Genomic DNA, 17,567 nt, shown 5'->3' on the forward strand with positions numbered 1-17,567 from the left:
ATATCAATCCTTTATTATAAAACGATTATAGCTAAAGACTTCGCACAGCTATTTTTAATAAACTAAGTCCGTCACTTTAGCATACTAGACTTTATAGTCTTTAATCGAGGCTTTTAGTTCGTCTCAACTTTTTAAGCCGAAATTTGCCGTATATTAAAGACGAAGATCAAGCTTACAATAGCATACAACTCGCAAGCGGACGGGCAGACAAAAGTAATGAATTAATATATTAAGCAACGCTTCCGCTTATTTTACATATATTACCAAGATAATTAAAGCGAGCTCCTTCTTTTTATAAATATCGCTTAATTAACCTTGCTTTATAAGTTATTAAGTAAGCTATCCTTTTTCGAAGTTAAAAATAAATATCAAGCGCGCTGCTTTTAAAATATAGTTAATCCGAGCTTTCTTTCTTCGGCTATAAAGCGATTAAATTAACAAGAAGCACATAATATAGCTATTAAAGCTCGAAATGCAATCGAGTTCGCTTAATCCTCGATTACAAACTAATAAGCTAAGATAGAAAGGCTAGCTAACGCTAAACGCCGTTTAATAAACTAAGACGTCGGAAACGATATAATAATCGATATAAAGAATTGAAAAATAAACCGACTTTTTAAAAAGCTCGAAGATAAATAATACGAGTTAATTAAAATTATTAAAAAAGTAAAAGAAAGTTAAGAAGTCAAACTACTATTAACTTAAAAGATTCATCTTATATTCTATTCTTATTTACTACGAAAGCATATTACAAACCTATTGCTAAGCTAAGTAAGACTTTAGCTCGCGCTAATTTAAATACTACTTGATTAAAACGAATAAGAAATCGAATAAGTCTTAGCTTCTCGTATATACAAAAGAGCACTTTAATATCGAATATAATAAGTTAAAGCAGACGAAGACTTCGAATAATACTCGTGCTTAAACGCGATAATAACACTTTAAATGCTTAAAAGATTCCACTTAACGCACTTAATAGCAAAAAGGCCGCCGAAAGCACTACTACTATAGCTAAAAGCTTATAATTAAAGACGAAAAGATTATAATGACCTTAAAGACGATAGACTAATAACATAAACTGCGAAAACGCAGTTTTTCGAAAGAGAAAAGTGATGTTACGGTAATAATAGCGGTCACGCGGAAGTTACGTTGCTACGCGCTTAAGGTCATACGTTACTTCGTGACTTTAAGCTCTCGTTTTAGCAAAACAGCTTACAAGACCTTTGCTTCTGCATTCGTTCTCTTTCTTTCCTTTTTTATCTTTCTTTCTTATTACTTAGCGTACTCTTAAGTAGCATTACAATCATACTGCCTTCGACAGCCGTAACATAGCGAATATAATCCGTAATATTAGCTTTATCGAAAGCAAACATTTTAAAAGCTTTAAATTTAAGAAAAGGTTTACGAATACTTACGTAATTCGAAGTATTTACGAAAAGTAAGAAAGCTTAAATCTTCTTTACTTCGTTCTCGGTTAGCTTGCGAATAGCATCTTCGTTAAGTTTAAAGTCCTTTTAAGTCGAGGAAGTCATAGCTCTTTTTGATTTCCGAAAGCTTTAACGTAAAGCCGTTAAGTTAAGTTAATAGATATCGATTGAAATGTAGATGTGTTTTAAAACGGATGCAAAAAGAGAACGAAAATAATAAAATGATATGAATATAAATGAATAATATGGTAACAAAGGGCGTATACTTAAGTAGATGGAGCAGATCAAGGTCTAAAAGATAGCGATAAAAGTGTCTGGTCTATTCAAGGGAGCACGGGAGCAACTGTAGATATGTATATGTGGTACGTAGCCTCTAAGGAGCTTGGCAAGCACGTGCAAAGGAGCACGTGCTAGGCCAGGACCACACTGTGCAACACACCCCCCAGTTGCGAAGCGACTGCTCAACTGACAAAAGGCTCGCCTAAAGAAAGAAGGAAAAAACAAACGAAAAAACCTAAGGAAAATCTAGCCAAAAGATGAACGGAGCGTATAAGCTCTTAAACAAAAGGTAGACTAAAAATAAGAGCACGCCAGCGCTAGTAAGCTGCAACGAGCCTCCTTAAGCGGCAATAGCCAATAGTCCTTAAGGCAAGGTGCAAAGTAGGTCCGCTTGCCGTCGCAAAGACTCGCTAACTTAAACCTTTACCCTTTAAGAGCGACTTAAATAAAAGAACTTGTAGTTGAGGCAAGCGTCCTAAATTCCTTATACTACACCTCCTTTTCGCAAGCTTTAAACACGGTTTTTAAGCTTCAATAAGCCTTTAGCAGCGCTAAAGCTACGGCTTAATTCACTCTTCCGGCGTGCGCGAGCGGTTTTAACATCTTTTATAGACTTGCTTTTAAGTGGCCTTTCTTAAGCAGCTACACTTCTAAGGTATTTAGACTTGCTTTCGCTAGTAGAAGCTTTATTCTTTTTTTATAAGAGCTTTAAGCTCGCTTTCAGCTTTTCGTAGCTAAGCATAAAGAATCGCTTTTTAATAGCTTAAAGCTTCGGCTCCGACACTATAAAGTTCTTCGGATTTTGACTAGTAAAAGCAAGTCTTAATAAGTCGTAAAAAGAAAGCTGCTAAGAGTGAATACGCATGCAAAAGCAAACTTTTCTTTTCGAAAGCTCGTTAAGTATAGCGAATACACTTTCGCGAGCTCTTTTTTATTGTAGATGCTTTTTAAACATCTTTGCGTAGTCTCTTAAGCTCTTCAACTTAGAAGCTTCTCTTATACTAATAGCGTCGATTACAAGACTTAAGTAGCGATTGCTTTAAGTAAGGTCTAACTTTTAAGCAATTATTCTTAAGAAATCTTTTATAATAAAAGAATCGATAACATCTTGTAATTCGGGCTTTAAAGCGATAGCTTTAAAGTGCACGAGCTTTTAATTTCGAATTTATTATTAAGGTTTAATAGTCCTCGCAGCTCTTTCGTTGAGAATTCGACGGTACTCGTCTCGCATATGCTCTTTCGTCGATTCGTCGTCTTTTACGTATTAATCTCGTAAAGACCTTATTAGCGTTTAAAGTGAAAACTCTTTTTTTTTAATTAGACGAGTCTTATGAAGTTGTAGCAGCTTTTTTAAGACCGTCTGATTCACTTACTTTAGCATATATTAGTATTTAAAGTTTAAAGCGCTCTAGCGCGCCTTTTTCTTAAAGTACTCTTTCGACCGATATACAAACTTTTTTTTAACGTTTTAGAAACTCGCACCCTTTAGCATTAGGCGGTCCTTACGAATAGTGTTGCACAGTGTGGTCCTTGCCTCACGTGCTCCTCACGTGGCCTAGCACGTGCTCCCTTGCACGTGCCTGCCAAGCTCCTTAAAGGCTACGTACCACATGTACATATCTACAATTGCTCCCGTGCTCCTTTGAATAGACCAGATACTTTTATCGCTATCTCTTAGACCTTGATTTGCTCCATTTATTTAAGTATACGCCTTTTGTTATTATAGTTAAGAGCCACACGCTTCTACGAGCTCCCTTTTAATTATCATCAATACGGTACAAACTGCTTCGGTGGTTGCAAGATTATCGTCTTCTTCTTTTCGGTCGGTAGAAGTTGTTCTTTCTTTTGACGCTCGGAGCGTTTAATAAGAGCTTTTCAAACCTCATTTTACTTCATTTATATTCTACTTCGAGCTATCACGACATATCATTTCATAGCGCTTAATACCTTACGGACCGAGCGTTATAAGTCGATTGGTTTATCGATTACAAAGCCGTTGCGATAATAAAAAGCGTTTAAAAGCTTGCAGACTCTTATTCGAAGGAAACCTAGCCTTACATCTCTTCTTTAAAACCGCCGGTATTACTTACGATTAACGACCTGATCGTCAAGGAGAACGAGCGGAAGAATAATCTTATAAAAGAGTAAGAAGAAGCGCTTCTAGCTACTCGTAAAGACCGCTTAATGCTAAAGGGTACGAGTTTCTAAGACGTCAAGGAAGAGTTTGCATACCGGTCGAAAGAATACTTTAAGAAGAAAGCGCGCTAAAGCGCCTTGAACTTTAAATACTAGTATATGCTAGAGTAAGTGAATCAAACGGTCTTAAAAGAGCTTTTGCAGCTTTATAAGACTCGTCTGATTAAAGAAAAAGAGTTTTCACTTTAAACGCTAATAAGGTTTTTACGAGATTAGTACGCGGAGGACGACGAATCGACGAAAAAGCATATGCGAAACGAGTACCGTCGAATTCTTAACGAAAGAGCTGCGGAGACTATTGAACCTTAATAATAAATTCGAAATTAAGAGCTCGTGCATTTTAAAGCTATCGCTTTAAAGCTCGAATTGCAAGATATTATCGGTTCTCTTGCTATAAAAGATTTTTTAAAAGTAATTGCTTAAAGGTTAGACCTTGCTTAAAAAAGTCGCTACTTAAGTCTTGTGGTCGACGCTATTAGTATAAGAGAAGCTTTTAAGTTAAAAAGCTTAAAAGATTACGCAAAGATATTTAAAAAGCATTTATAATAAAGAAGAGCTCGTGAAAGTGTGTTCGCAACACTCGGCGAGCTTCCGAAAGAAAAGGTTTGCCTTTGCATGCGTACTCACTTTTAGCAGCTTTCTTTTTGTGACTTATTAACGCTTGCTTTTATTAATCAAAACCTTAAGAATCTTATAATGTCGGAGCCGAAGCTTCAAGCTATTAAAAAGCGATTCTTTATACTTAGCTACGAAAAGCTAAAAGCGAGCTTAAAGCTCTTATAAAAAGAGAATAAAGTGTCGGTATATTTATATCGACCTTAGCTAATAAGTAGTAGTTAGGGGGGAGCTCACTCGTGAACCAAGGTTCACGGGCCACTAGGCATGCCTCGCTTAGCCTGTCACAGGTCAAAGGGCCCCCTAACCTGCTTGTAAACCTTGTAAACCTAGTATTTAGCTAGTACACGTGACTCCTTTCTATTGTATAGAAGGAGTCAGCTTTCTTAAACCAGATCAACAAGAACAAGAACCAGAAAACAAGCAACAATTGAGTATTTTACCACCGAGTGTTTTGCAATTGCAAATACTTTGACGACGTCACGACTTTTACGAATATTACGAGAGATCGCTACCGGCGATCCAACACTGATCAGTGATTGTTTAATCGCCAACGAAAGCGTTACTCAATCACAGAGAAGCTAGGATCGATCGAAGAGTTGGGACTTTACTTCTACTTACTCGAAGAGTGTAGAAGTGGTGAGTTTGCGCTATAAGAAACCTGCAACCGCAGTGAAAATCACTTACCTCTTACTACGATACCTCCCTCCTTATACAACGGAAGAGCGATTCCGTACCAAGTCGCTTGCCTATACTACCGCCTTACCTTTACACCTTTCTACGGAAGAGCGATTCCGAACCAAGTCGCTTTCTTATACTTCGATACCTTTACACCTTTACAACGGAAGAGCGATTCCGTACCAAGTCGCTTTCTCACACCTCGATACCTTTCCCTTACAACGGAAGAGCGATTCCGTACCAAGTCGCTTTCTTATACCACCGCCTTACCTTCATTTCTACGGAAGAGTGATTCCGAATCAAGTCACTTTTATATACAACTTATCAACGCTGTAGAGCCACGCTAGCTACACACAGCAATACAACCTATCAACGCTGTAGAGCCACGCTAGCTACACACAGCATACAATACTACGCCTCGACGCCCGGCAATATGCAATCAATCGACCCCCGAGGCAGACAAGAAGCTTCTGGAACGTCAGCAAGAGCTACGGACCCCTTTTCGAGACCCGCGGAACCTCTTTCAATGCTACCGAACGACCCAGGCACTCGGAATACCTTCGAAGCCTTAGACGAAGATACGTCGGACCTCGGTTTTGACCTCGATTCACTACCGTATCCAAGGCCAGAGAATCATACAAGAGCAAGGTTAATTATCGAGGACTTCCTGGACATAAAGAGTGAGGGATTAAGAGACCACGAGCTTTGGTCTTTATTCCGACACGCGTTTGCTAGATGGGGCGCGGACGAGTTCTTTTTGGCCGCCAAACAAGCATACGGCCGAGGGAATAAGTTTACGCTGCTTATTAGGCTAAGGGATCACTTATTGTTTAAGGGAGTTTGGTGCCTTCCAAGGCAAAAAGGCTACGCCAATGGACTAGCCTCAATCATCCAAATAGAGAAGGAACACCAATGGACTTGGGAGGAGCAGCGAGCTCAGCAGGCAGCAATCGAGGGATTTGATTCTAGGTGGAACGATATTACTATTGCACGCCTTAATCGACAAACTGAGGAAGTCGCCAAAATTCAAGGGAAGCAGGTCGAGAGGTTTCCTAATCAGTCAGGCCTTATTCGTCTTACCAGAATCATCGACGAACTTTCACCTCCACCTCCAACTCCAAATTCGCTTCGCCAATCACTCCGAGAAGAGTACGAAAAGCTCCGACGCCAAAAAGACGCTATTGCGCGAGACCTCGATGATCTACGCAATTTGACAATTACGAGGGACGTGCAACAGCGTAAAGAGAGAATCGAGGAGGCTATAAGGCACAAGGAGGAGCTCGAGGCAGCTAAGGCAGCAAGGCAATCATCAAGGCGCAGTTCTCGCAGTTCTCGCGATTCACTTTCCTCTCCCGTTCCTTTGTTACTTCAGCCAGCGATTTTGTCACCGAAGGAACACGCCAGGGAGTACGACGAGCCTCTTAATGTTGAAGCCCAGGGCAGAGATCAAACCTACCGAGGGTATAATCTCAAGGAAGAGAGTCGGAGAGAGGAGGACCAGGGCAATGGATACCGCCAAGGCCGAGCCCAAGGATACGAGCAGAAAAGGGAGCAAGCTTCTGCTGGCAACCCTAACGATCCAGATAGCTCGGACGGTGATCCAGAAGGAGGGAATAAAAGGGGAAACGAATGGAATGGGCACGGAAGAAGAGGAGGAGGACACGGTGGCCCGACAAAGGGACAAGGAAATGAGCCGCCAAGGGACCCTGGACGAGGATACGGACCCCCTGACGGACCCGGGCCAAACCGACCCCTTACTAGCACCCCTTTTTCGACCCGAGTGCTAGCCAGGCACAGCACACCTGCGTACGGCACCCTAGGCGACCCTGACGACGATTTTCCTGAGCTCGGAACGGCAGACCCTCACCCAAAAGCGAAGGAGTTAGCTTTATTTGCAAGGAGTTTTCCAAAAGAGCTAAAGTATTCAGGGCCGAAAAACGTGCCAGAGACGACTATTGCGCGAATGAACCCTGCTTTTACTTCCACCGCCGCAATTGCTGATATTCGCCGAGCAATTGCGTTTGCAACTGAAAGCTTACGACCTCCCGCCAAAGCAAGCAGAGCTTACGCGAGCTCTAGCGAGCCATTTGCTCAGCACTCCTCTCAGCACTCCTCTCAACACTCCTCTCAGCACTCCTCTCAGCACTCTCCTCAGCACTCTCCTCAGCACTCCTCTCAGCACACCTCAAGCAAGGCTGATTCCGACGACCTTGAGAACGAGTACGAGTGTTTTATTCAAGGCTGCCAATACGGAGGAGAGCACTGTGAGCACTTCGCAAGGTGACGGGGTTTGGAAAAGGAAAGGATTTGTTTCAAGAAGAGTTTTTCTTTGTTCCTTGCGTTTGAATTTTTTTTTGAGAGCACTGTGAGCACTTCGCAAAGTGACGGGTTTTTCAAAGGGAAAAGGGGGGCTTGTTTCAAGAAGGATTTTCTTTGTTCCTTGCGTTTGAATTTTTTTATTATTACTTTCTTTCTTTTCGGTCGATATAATAGTTGGCAAAGCACTGTTTGCCAAAGAAAGTTTTGCCGGTGTCGGTATATTTATATCGACCTTAGCTAATAAGTAGTAGTTAGGGGGGAGCTCACTCGTGAACCAAGGTTCACGGGCCACTAGGCATGCCTCGCTTAGCCTGTCACAGGTCAAGGGGCCCCCTAACCTGCTTGTAAACCTTGTAAACCTAGTATTTAGCTAGTACACGTGACTCCTTTCTATTGTATAAAAGGAGTCAGCTTTCTTAAACCAGATCAACAAGAACAAGAACCAGAAAACAAGCAACAATTGAGTATTTTACCACCGAGTGTTTTGCAATTGCAAATACTTTGACGACGTCACGACTTTTACGAATATTACGAGAGATCGCTACCGGCGATCCAACATAAAGCTTTTACTAGCGAAAGCAAGTCCAAATACCTTAAAAGTGTAGCTGCTTAAGAAAGGCCACTTAAGAGCAGGTCTATAAAAGATATTAAAACCGCTCGCGCACGCCGGAAAAGTGAATTAGGCCGTAGCCTTAGCGCTGCTAGAGGCTTATTGAAGCTTGGAAACCGTGTAGAGCTTGCGAAAAGGAGGTGTAGTATAAGGAATTGGGACGCTTGCCTTAATTACAAGTTCTTTTATTTTGAGTCGCTCTTAAAAGGTAGAGGTTTAAGTTAGCGAGTCTTTGCGACGGCAAGCGGACCCACCTTGCACCTTGCTTTAAAGACTATTAGCTGTTGCTACTTTAAAAAGGCTCGTTGCAGCTTACTAGCGCTGGCGTGCTCTTATTTTGTCTGCTTTATGCTATTTAAGAGCTTTTAAGCTCCGTTCATCTTTTGGCTAGATTTTCCTTAAGTTTTTTCTTTTGTTTTTTCTTTCTTTCTTTAAGCGAGCCTTTTGTCAGTTAAGCAGTCGCTTCGCAACTAAAGGGTGTGTTGCACAGTATGGTCCTTGCCTTACGTGCTCTTTACGTGGCCTAGCACGTGCTCCCTTGCACGTGCTTGCCAAGCTCCTTGTAGGCTACGTACCACATGTACATATCTACAGTTGCTCCCGTGCTCCTTTGAATAGACTAGATACTTCTATCGCTATCTCTTAAACCTTGATCTGCTCCACCTACCTAGGTATACGCCCTCTGTCACCATAAATAGCTAAAGGCGCCTCTTCTTATTCTTTTATAAGATTATCCTTTCGCTCGTTCTCTTTAACGATTAAATCGTTAATCGTAAGTAGTGCCGGCGGTTCTAAGGAAGGGATATGAAGCTGGGTTTCCTTCGAATAAAAGTCTGCAAGCTTTTAAACGCTTTTTATCATCGCAACAGCTTTGTAGTCGATAAACCAATCGACTTATAACGCTCGGTCCGTAAGGTATTGGGCGCTTTAAAGTGATATGTCGTGATAGCTCGAAGTAGAGTGTAAAATGAGGTAAAATAAGGTTTGAAAAGCTCTTACTAAACGCTCCGAGCGTTAGAAAGAAGAACAACTTTTATCGACCGAAAAGAAAAAAGACGATAATCTTATAATCACCGATAAAGCGATCTGTACCGTATTGATGATAATTAAAAGGGAGCTCGTAGAAGCGTGTGGCTCTTAACTATAGTGACAAAAGGCGTATACTTAAGTAAGTGGAGCAGATCAAGGTTTAAGAAATAGCGATAGAAGTGTCTGGTCTATTCAAGGGAGCACGAGAGCAACTGTAGATATGTACATGTGGTACGTGGCTTCTAAGGAGCTTGGCAGGCACGTGCAAGGGAGCACGTGCTAGGCCAAGACCACACTGTGCAACAAATAACAAAAATGAAATAAGTATAATTTATAATAAATATTAAATACATAAAGAAATGTTATAAAGATATAAGATCTCGACGCGTCGAAAGTGATTTATTAAAAAGTCGAATGTCGATCGCTTCGAGCTAAATAGTCGAAATTAAATCGATATAATAAATGATATTAGCGATACGTTTAACTTTTAAACGTAAGATCCGAATAAGCGGAAAAGTAATTGCCGAGATTAAATGTATCGAAATAAAAACGAAGTAAAGTAATAGCCGAGCTTTTATGCAAGCATATAACTTGCTTTTAATATAATGCAATATCGAAACGGTTCCGAATTGCAAACACTTATTTCCGCTCGTCGTATCTTTCATTTATTAAAGCGAAAGATATTCGAAAGCAATTCGAGATCTTTATGCGTAATTTCCGTTGCGAAGTAAGTGTTGAACTTTCAACCTTTTAAGCTTAGCGTAGTATTTCCGATATTTAATTACTGCTTACTTTTCTAAAGAAAAAAAAGCAATAGACTCGTATTAGAATCGATGTTAAATCGAAAAAGTAAAGTATACTAAACGAATAGTACTTCGAGCGTATCGCCGTGCAAAGTAGTTTAAGTGAATAGTACTTTGTAGATATCGAATTGAACTTTAATTAGCTCGATCTTCGAATTAAAGTAACGACTTTTTAAATAGTACTTATCGAGTATATCGAATAACATGCTCGACGGATATAAATCAAAGAAAGATCGCTTTTAAAGCAATAGCTTCGAAGCTTATATGCAAAAGCACTTGACTATTAGCTTAGCGTGTGTCGAGTACTCTTCGAAAGAGCACCGCAAAAGCATATAGTTAATAGCTTAGCGTATAACGTAAACTCCGAATATATAGCTTTTCGCAAAAGAAGCAAGTCTGAAAGAAGTATAAAGACCAACTTTTAATTCGATTCTTTGCGTAAGTTATTAAATATATATAAAAGAAAAAAGCTCCGATATATACTTAACGTTAAATCAAAAGATATATATAAATATAACTATAATAAAATCGTAAATGAATAAAAAGAGAAAAAAAAGACGATCGAAAGACACTCGAATGTATGCTATAAGTACGTATATTATATTGTGTATAGTGTGATGCTAGTTTAAGAAAGAACCAACTACTCGTTTATATAAGAGCCTGCACGTGACCTAACTACGTGCTTAGCAAGGCCAAAGCATACAGCGCACCCACGTGACAAAGGTGCCTAGCATCAGTATTATATACATGGACAAAACAAATACAGAGCCCCAACTCCACCACAGTATCGCCGCTGCTTTTTTTACCGCCGCTAATACTAAAGGTCTTTTAGCTAGCTTAAGTCTCGTCTCGGCGTTACGCTTACTTGCCGCTGCTACTACCGCCGATCTAGCTTCGCTAGACTTGCTGCGTCAGATCTTAGCTATAATAGATCGAAACAATACTTTGCTAAGTAACTTCTTTAGCTGCGTAAGTATATGTTGCGAACTTTTTATAATTCTTTTTCGATCTAATTACGATAGATTGCCGAAAAGTCTTCGAAAGTTCGACCCGCTTATTTTTATCTTTGCAATCGCTAGCACTTTTTATTACGAAAAGGCTCTGCCGAAGTGCTCGCTAAGCTTTTAATCGCGGTAATACTAATAGTTTTTTTTCGCAAGGTTCTAGCTGTTGAACGGTAACACGGGGAGGAAGATGAGTAGAAAGATTTTTTTTTGATTGTCTGATGAACTTAAGGAGTAGCCCTTTACTTATACATCTGAAGAGGTCTTGACACGTGATAAGTCTATCACTTGATTATATCCGACACTCTTACTTAAGACTTATTCAGATGAAAAAGACTTTTACTAAAGTTTATGAATAAGGCTTCTATTGAAAGTAGATCTGAAAAGAAAAACAAGAGAGAACATAAGAGTATTTTATAAGGAAAAAACAGCAAAGGCCGAAAAAACCTGATTACAAAGGAAAAACCAAGAGATTAATTTAATTGCTCGCTTGTTTTTAAGAAAAGAAGATTATCTTAATCCTTAATTCTCGTCTTTTCATTTAATTGCACTTAGAAAAGCTTTTTTTTTTTAAGTGAGCTATCTTTTTCTTTTGCTAATTAATCCGAAAGGTAATTAGCAGTATTATTAGCTAATAGAAAAAGGTGCTGCGTAATGCTTGTCGAGTTTTCGGCATTGTTCTTTATTCGAAAAATAGATGATCTGCGTGATAAGGCTTAAGAAGATCGAGTCTTGACTTTCGATAAGGATTCTTAACGTAAAATTAAAGCAGCTTTTATTTATATTTTCCGTCTTAAGTTAAATCAATTGATTTTCTTTGCTTTTTTTTGTTTAAGCTCATTTTCCGATAATAGTTAGTTTTTTTAATTCTTATTGCTTAACGTATCACGTAGCTAAGTAACGGTATAAGTCACGCATTAGTTGTTTAGATTGCCGTTAATTAAGCCGAAAATCTAAAGATCTTTTTTATTAAAGCCTTTTTATTGATTAAGATATATTTTAATAAATTCTTTTTGTGAAAAGAGAAGCGCGGACTTGTAAACTTCGTTAAGATCGGTATTAAAGTAATTGCAATTATAAATCGCGAGACTAAACTTCTTGCCGTTTTTCTATTGCTAAGCTGCTTAAGCGTGGTCGTTCGGCTATAAGCCTTCTCTTTTCGGCTAGTTATTAACTTATCCTTCCGTTTTTATAATAAACTAGCTGAAACGAGAAATAGCCGGTCTATTATTACGTCTCGTAAGCAGTTTAGCGAATTAAGAAAAGGTATAGTTATCTTTAATTCTAATATAGCTATTAGCTTGCTCTTTACAATCGATATAAAAGAATGGTCGAAAGAAAAGAATCTAATATAAAGTGTTGGTTTTATTTATTAAGTAATATAATTGATAACACTCGAAATTTATCGTTAATAAAGTTAAGTAACCCGCTATCTCGTCGGTAATAGCATTTGATTATAGTTCTTTTAAGTCCGGGATCATTTGCTAATCTAGCTTAATAGCGTTGTCGACTTCGTCGGTACCGATAAAAGGGCTTTATAAAAAGAGGTCGCATAGCAAGAACTAAAGTCTTCGTTTTCTTTATTATAGATCGTATTTCTAAAAGCAAGCGTTTTTTCGAGCTTTTTTAACGAGTGCTAAGCTATTAGCTTTAATTATTCTCGTACGAGCTTTAGCGCGAATGCGAAGCTTTTTATCGGTTTTAATTTCGGAAAAAGGAAGATCATCGCGGTCGGATCTAAAAGAGTTTAAGTCGCTAAAACGTGCAGTTCGCTTAACGATCTTTTTTGTTCGAAGTATAATTTAAAAAGAGTAGAATAATAGAGTGTGTAATTAAAAAAAGAAGTAGATTATAATTGGTCTTTTATGTTTTGTTAATCGCAAGGATCTTAAAAGAAGAAAGATTTTATAAGTTTATAAGAATATTAGTCTAGGTTTACGCTGCTACGGTTAAATCTTTTAAAACTTTGATAGTTGAATAAAGTGATTAAAAAGAATCGATCTTTATCGTTTAAAACTATTTTTAATTAAAAAAAGCCAAGTTGAATAGATCGGTAATAAAAATGCTTTGATCACGTGATATCAAACTTTTAGCATTTTAATCGCTTTTTTGAATTCTTTAAACTATCGCTTAGCTAATAGCTTAATTAAACCGTCGGCGATTTAATTTGCAATAGCGACTTATTTTAAATCTATTAAGCTATTTCGTACGGCTTTTTAAATAAACATATAACGAAAGTAAATATGCTTAATTCGATAATGAAATTAAATGTTTTTAACTAATGCGATCGCTTTTTAGTTATCGTAATAGATCAAGACTAAAACCGTCTTTTCTTGCGAAAATATTTCGATTAAAAAGCGCTAGAGCTAAATTGCTTCTTTAACGGCTTCCGTCTCGGCTATCAATTCGGATTCGTACGAAAATAAAGCAACGGTAAGTTGCCGTTTCGAAGACTAGCTGATTGCTCCGCTTTTGACGTTAAAAACAAAGCTTCTTATAAACTTGCGTGTTAATTAACAACCATTTTAATCCGCGTCGGAGAAGCCGGTCAAGTCGCTTAAATCTTTTCGGTAAACGAGTTCGTAGCGAGTAGTTTCTTTTAAATAGCGAACGATGCGTTTCGCTGCTTTTATATGTTTTATAATTAGATTTAAAGCAAAACGACTAATTATAAAAACTAAAAAAGCAATATCGAGCTTAAAACTTAGTATAGCGTATATAAGCGAACCGATAAATCGCTAATATTCGTGACGAAGCTCGAGAAAGACTTGATACTTTAATAAAAGTAAGATTAAGACTTTAAAAGAAACTTTTATTAGTATACCGTAAGTATTGTAATCTTTTATTTCGAAGTCTTAAATAATCTTTTCGATATAAGCTCGTTGTTCGAGATTAAGCGTTCGATTAGCGCGATCTCGAATAACTATTATGCTTAAGTAATAAGCTACTAGTCCGAAATCAATTATTTAAAAACGTTTAAATAAAGCAGCTTTAAGTCTATTAATTTCGGTGCGATCACGGCCGAAAACAAGTAAGTCATCGACGTAAATAGCGATAATAACTCTTTTTTTATAAAAAACGCTTGCGTCGATGCCGAAAAGTTTAAATCTTATTTCGATAAAGAATTCGAATAAAGTATTATACTAAACGCGAAGAGCTTGTTTAAGTCCGTAAAAAGCGCGGTTTAATTTGCAAACCTTTTTAATCTCGTCTTCGAGCTCGATAAGTTATTTTACGTAAACGGATTCGATAACTTTTTTATATAAAAACGCGGTCTTAACGTCTATTTAATCGATCTTTTAATTTAAAGCAGCGGCGATAACGAAAATCATTTTATAACTTATAAGCTTAACGACCGTAGCAAAAGTCTCGGTATAATTAATGCTTTTCTTTTATTGATCTTCTTTAACGACTTAACGTGCTTTCTAACGGACTATAAAGCCGTTGAGTCTTCGCTTGTATTTGTATACTTATCGATCGAGAAAGACGCGTTAAGTTATAAGTAAATCGATAAAGTCTTAAGTATTGTTCTCGTAAAATGATTTTTGTTTTTCGGCTATAGCTTCTAGCTAAGCCGTTCGATTATTATCGGTTATAGCTTATTTGTAAGTCTTCGGTTCGAAAGGTTCAAGAGAGTTAGCTTCGGAAAAAGTGATTTTTGTTATAAGACCGAATAAAGCTTAAATATAAAAGCTGTCTTTATCTTTAGCGTGCTTGACCTTGAGTTTTTTCTTCGGTTTTAAAGTTTGCTTTGCTAAAAATGCTATAAAAGCGATTAAGTCAAGTAAGTTAAAGTCTCGATAGAGCTTAAGATGAAGTTTAAAAAGAGTTAGCGAAAGAAAAGAAGTTCGAAAAGTAGAATCGAACGTACTTTCGAAAGACGAAGAGAAAGAGAAAAAAGTCGAATGATAATAAAAGTTCTTTTAAAAAAGTAAGAGTCGAAGATCTTAAGCGGTAAGCCTTCGAGTCGAATAGTCTTCGTTCTTAACAGTAAGCGAAAGGCGTAAGCATTTTAGCTTTATATTAAGTGAGCTTTCGGTCTTGCGCTTTAAAAGCGTAAAAAGGTAAGAACTAAAAAAGTAAAAAGCGGAATTAAAGTGCGGAAAAGTAAGTGATCTTTTTATAGAATCTATCTGTTCGATAGCGGCAAAGGCTAGAAGCTGTTTAATTATATACGCGCTATATGCCTTTTTAATAAAGCCGTCGGTCGTTAAAATACGATAAATGTGATCACTTTCGTATTTAATTAACTTTTCGTAAGAGACTCGTTTAATATACGGTTTTGTTTTTTTAATTTTGCTTTCGAGAAATTAAGTTTTAAAGCCGATAATACGTAAGTGCGAAACGAACGGTTTGCATAAGTTCGTAGCTTTAAAAAAAATCATGCTAATAAAGCTATAAAAGCGACGAAAGTAAAGATAAACGGTAGTGCGGAGCAGTTCCGGTTATTATTTCGCATCGAACTTAAAACTTTATAAAAGCGTTTTTATAATATTTTAAAGTGTTCGTCCGATCTTTTCGGCAGCTTTATTTATTTATAGATTATGCGGAATAGCAAGTTCAAATCGAACGCTTGTTTCAGCTAAGTGTTCTTAAAAACGCCGAAAAACGTATTCGCTTTTATTATCAGTGCGAAGACGCATGATCTTTCTTCGACGAAAAGCTTAAAAAAGTTTGAATTTATCTAATGCTTTAAACTTATACTTTATATTATAGCACTCGACCTCTTTTGTTTTATCGTAATAAAAGTAGATAAAATAAATAAAGCCGTCGTACTTTTTGCGAAAAAGTCTAATAGTATTTATATAAATAAGCTCGTCGAGATACCGTCTTAGATTGATATATCTTTTATATGCTCTTTTAGTTATTCGACCGTCGAAGCAGCTCTCGCAAGCGCATAAAAGAAGAAGTATACGTAAATCTATATCTTTTAATAGTTTTTGCATTTTTAATAAGTTTTTTTGTCCGAGATATTTAAAACGCTTATGTTAAACAGCTTAAGCTTCTTTAATAGAAAAAGCGGCTAAAGCTCGATATTAAAATCGTTGTTAAAAAAGATCTAAAGTATCGAAAGTCGAAGCTAGCTAAGAAAAATAAGCGTAGCGTCGTTAACTAAAGTCGAAAGCTTTATATATATGACTTGAGCGAAGAATTCGATTTATAAGCTAGCGCAGATCGATATTAAAGCAAAACAAGTCTTAAGCGATTCGAGCGGTGAAAACTAAAGAGTTCTTGTTTAGTAAAGAGAGCAAAGCACTTTTTTCGCTTAAAGTTACACTTATACTTTTTCGAATAAGATTTAAATAAAAAAGAAAGTTAATATTAAAGTTCGGATAATAAATAACGTTATATAAACGAATCCAATCGAAGCTGCCGTCGTTCGTTTTAACGAGTAAAGCAATTGTGCTTTTCTTTTAAAGTGAGAGCGAATGACTTTTTATTCTAAAGACGGTAATTGCTTCGCTTAAATCGAGTAAAGAGATGTTCTCGAAAAACTCTTAACGGTAAAATATATGCTTAATACAGCTATTATCAAAGATAAAAGTGTTTTCGAGTGTATTTAAGAACTAAAAAGCGAGAGCGTATAAAGTTTCTTAAGAGAATTAAAAAGAAGAATCTTTAAGAAAAGCTTTAATAAAAAGTGCGGTATGCTAAAGTAAAAAAGAAAAGAGATAAAAGAACACTGCTACGGCGGTAAGCCGTCGTGTTTTTTAAAAAGTAAAAAAGAAAAGTAAAAAATAAAATAAAAGAATAAAGATTGTAAAAAGAATAGAAATTATCTAATACTTAAGAGTAAAAGTAATGCTCGACAACAAAGTCCGGAGCTTTCGAAGACGTTGTTTTAATTGAAAATTGTAAAAAAAGTCAAGTCGAAAAAAAAAATAATACTTTTAAACTAGTTTTAATTAAAATAATCTACTTTAAGCAAACTTTAATTGCTAATCTATATTAGAATCTCGAACGTCGAAAGCGAGTTGAAAGGTTTTATTAGCGCAATTACGAATCGATAATATAAAAAGAGCAGCGGAAAGAGTTTTTCGAAAAAGTCGGTATTTTTAACCGTTTTTAGTTTAGCTTGCTTAGCAGCTTTATCTTTACGCTTCTTTTCGATTCGTTTATCGAAAGCAGCTTTCAAATAAAAGTAAGCTATTACGCATTTCGATTCAAAGTAATAAAGTTTCTTGTAATAATTATAGATTACAATAGACTTATCTCTTTTTGCAAGTTTATCGGGTTTTTCGTATACGAAAAATGCTTTGCTCGAAGAATGCTATATCAATTGTTTTTTTTTGCGAGTAAAAGCTATAAAGTCGGCGAAAGCAGTTTTAGATTTATCGCCGTTAATATAATCGTTATTCGAGACTTAATTAGATTTAAAGTTTTCGTACGAAGACGATAGCTAATTAAGATAAACCTTAACTATTTATAAAGCGGAAAGTTAAGTATTACTATCGAAAAGCTTAAGTTGTCCGTTTAAGCGTATGAATTCGTTATTAAAAAAAGTGACGTCGTCGAATTCGTTAATACGAAAAGCGAGCAACGCGGATTAAAGACGGTAAAACGTAGCGACGCTTTTAAATCGAAAACGTTTTTTTAAATCTACTAA

General features: G+C 36.9%; 1 protein-coding gene across 1 annotated transcript; it reads left to right on the top strand.

The window, feature by feature from the left end:
- Positions 1–6,619: 6,619 nt before the first annotated feature.
- Positions 6,620–6,982, top strand: L3040_002602 (uncharacterized protein; the record flags this gene model as incomplete). The annotated part of the gene is made up of 1 exon (XM_066155615.1): positions 6,620–6,982. The coding sequence occupies one exon, from the start codon at positions 6,620–6,622 to the stop codon at positions 6,980–6,982; it is 363 nt and encodes a 120-aa protein (XP_066012597.1).
- Positions 6,983–17,567: the final 10,585 nt, after the last annotated feature.

Source organism: Drepanopeziza brunnea (genome assembly GCF_022702325.1).
Source record: "Drepanopeziza brunnea f. sp. 'multigermtubi' strain 214-2 chromosome Unknown ctg3, whole genome shotgun sequence".
In the NCBI taxonomy this organism is placed as follows: domain Eukaryota; kingdom Fungi; phylum Ascomycota; class Leotiomycetes; order Helotiales; family Drepanopezizaceae; genus Drepanopeziza; species Drepanopeziza brunnea.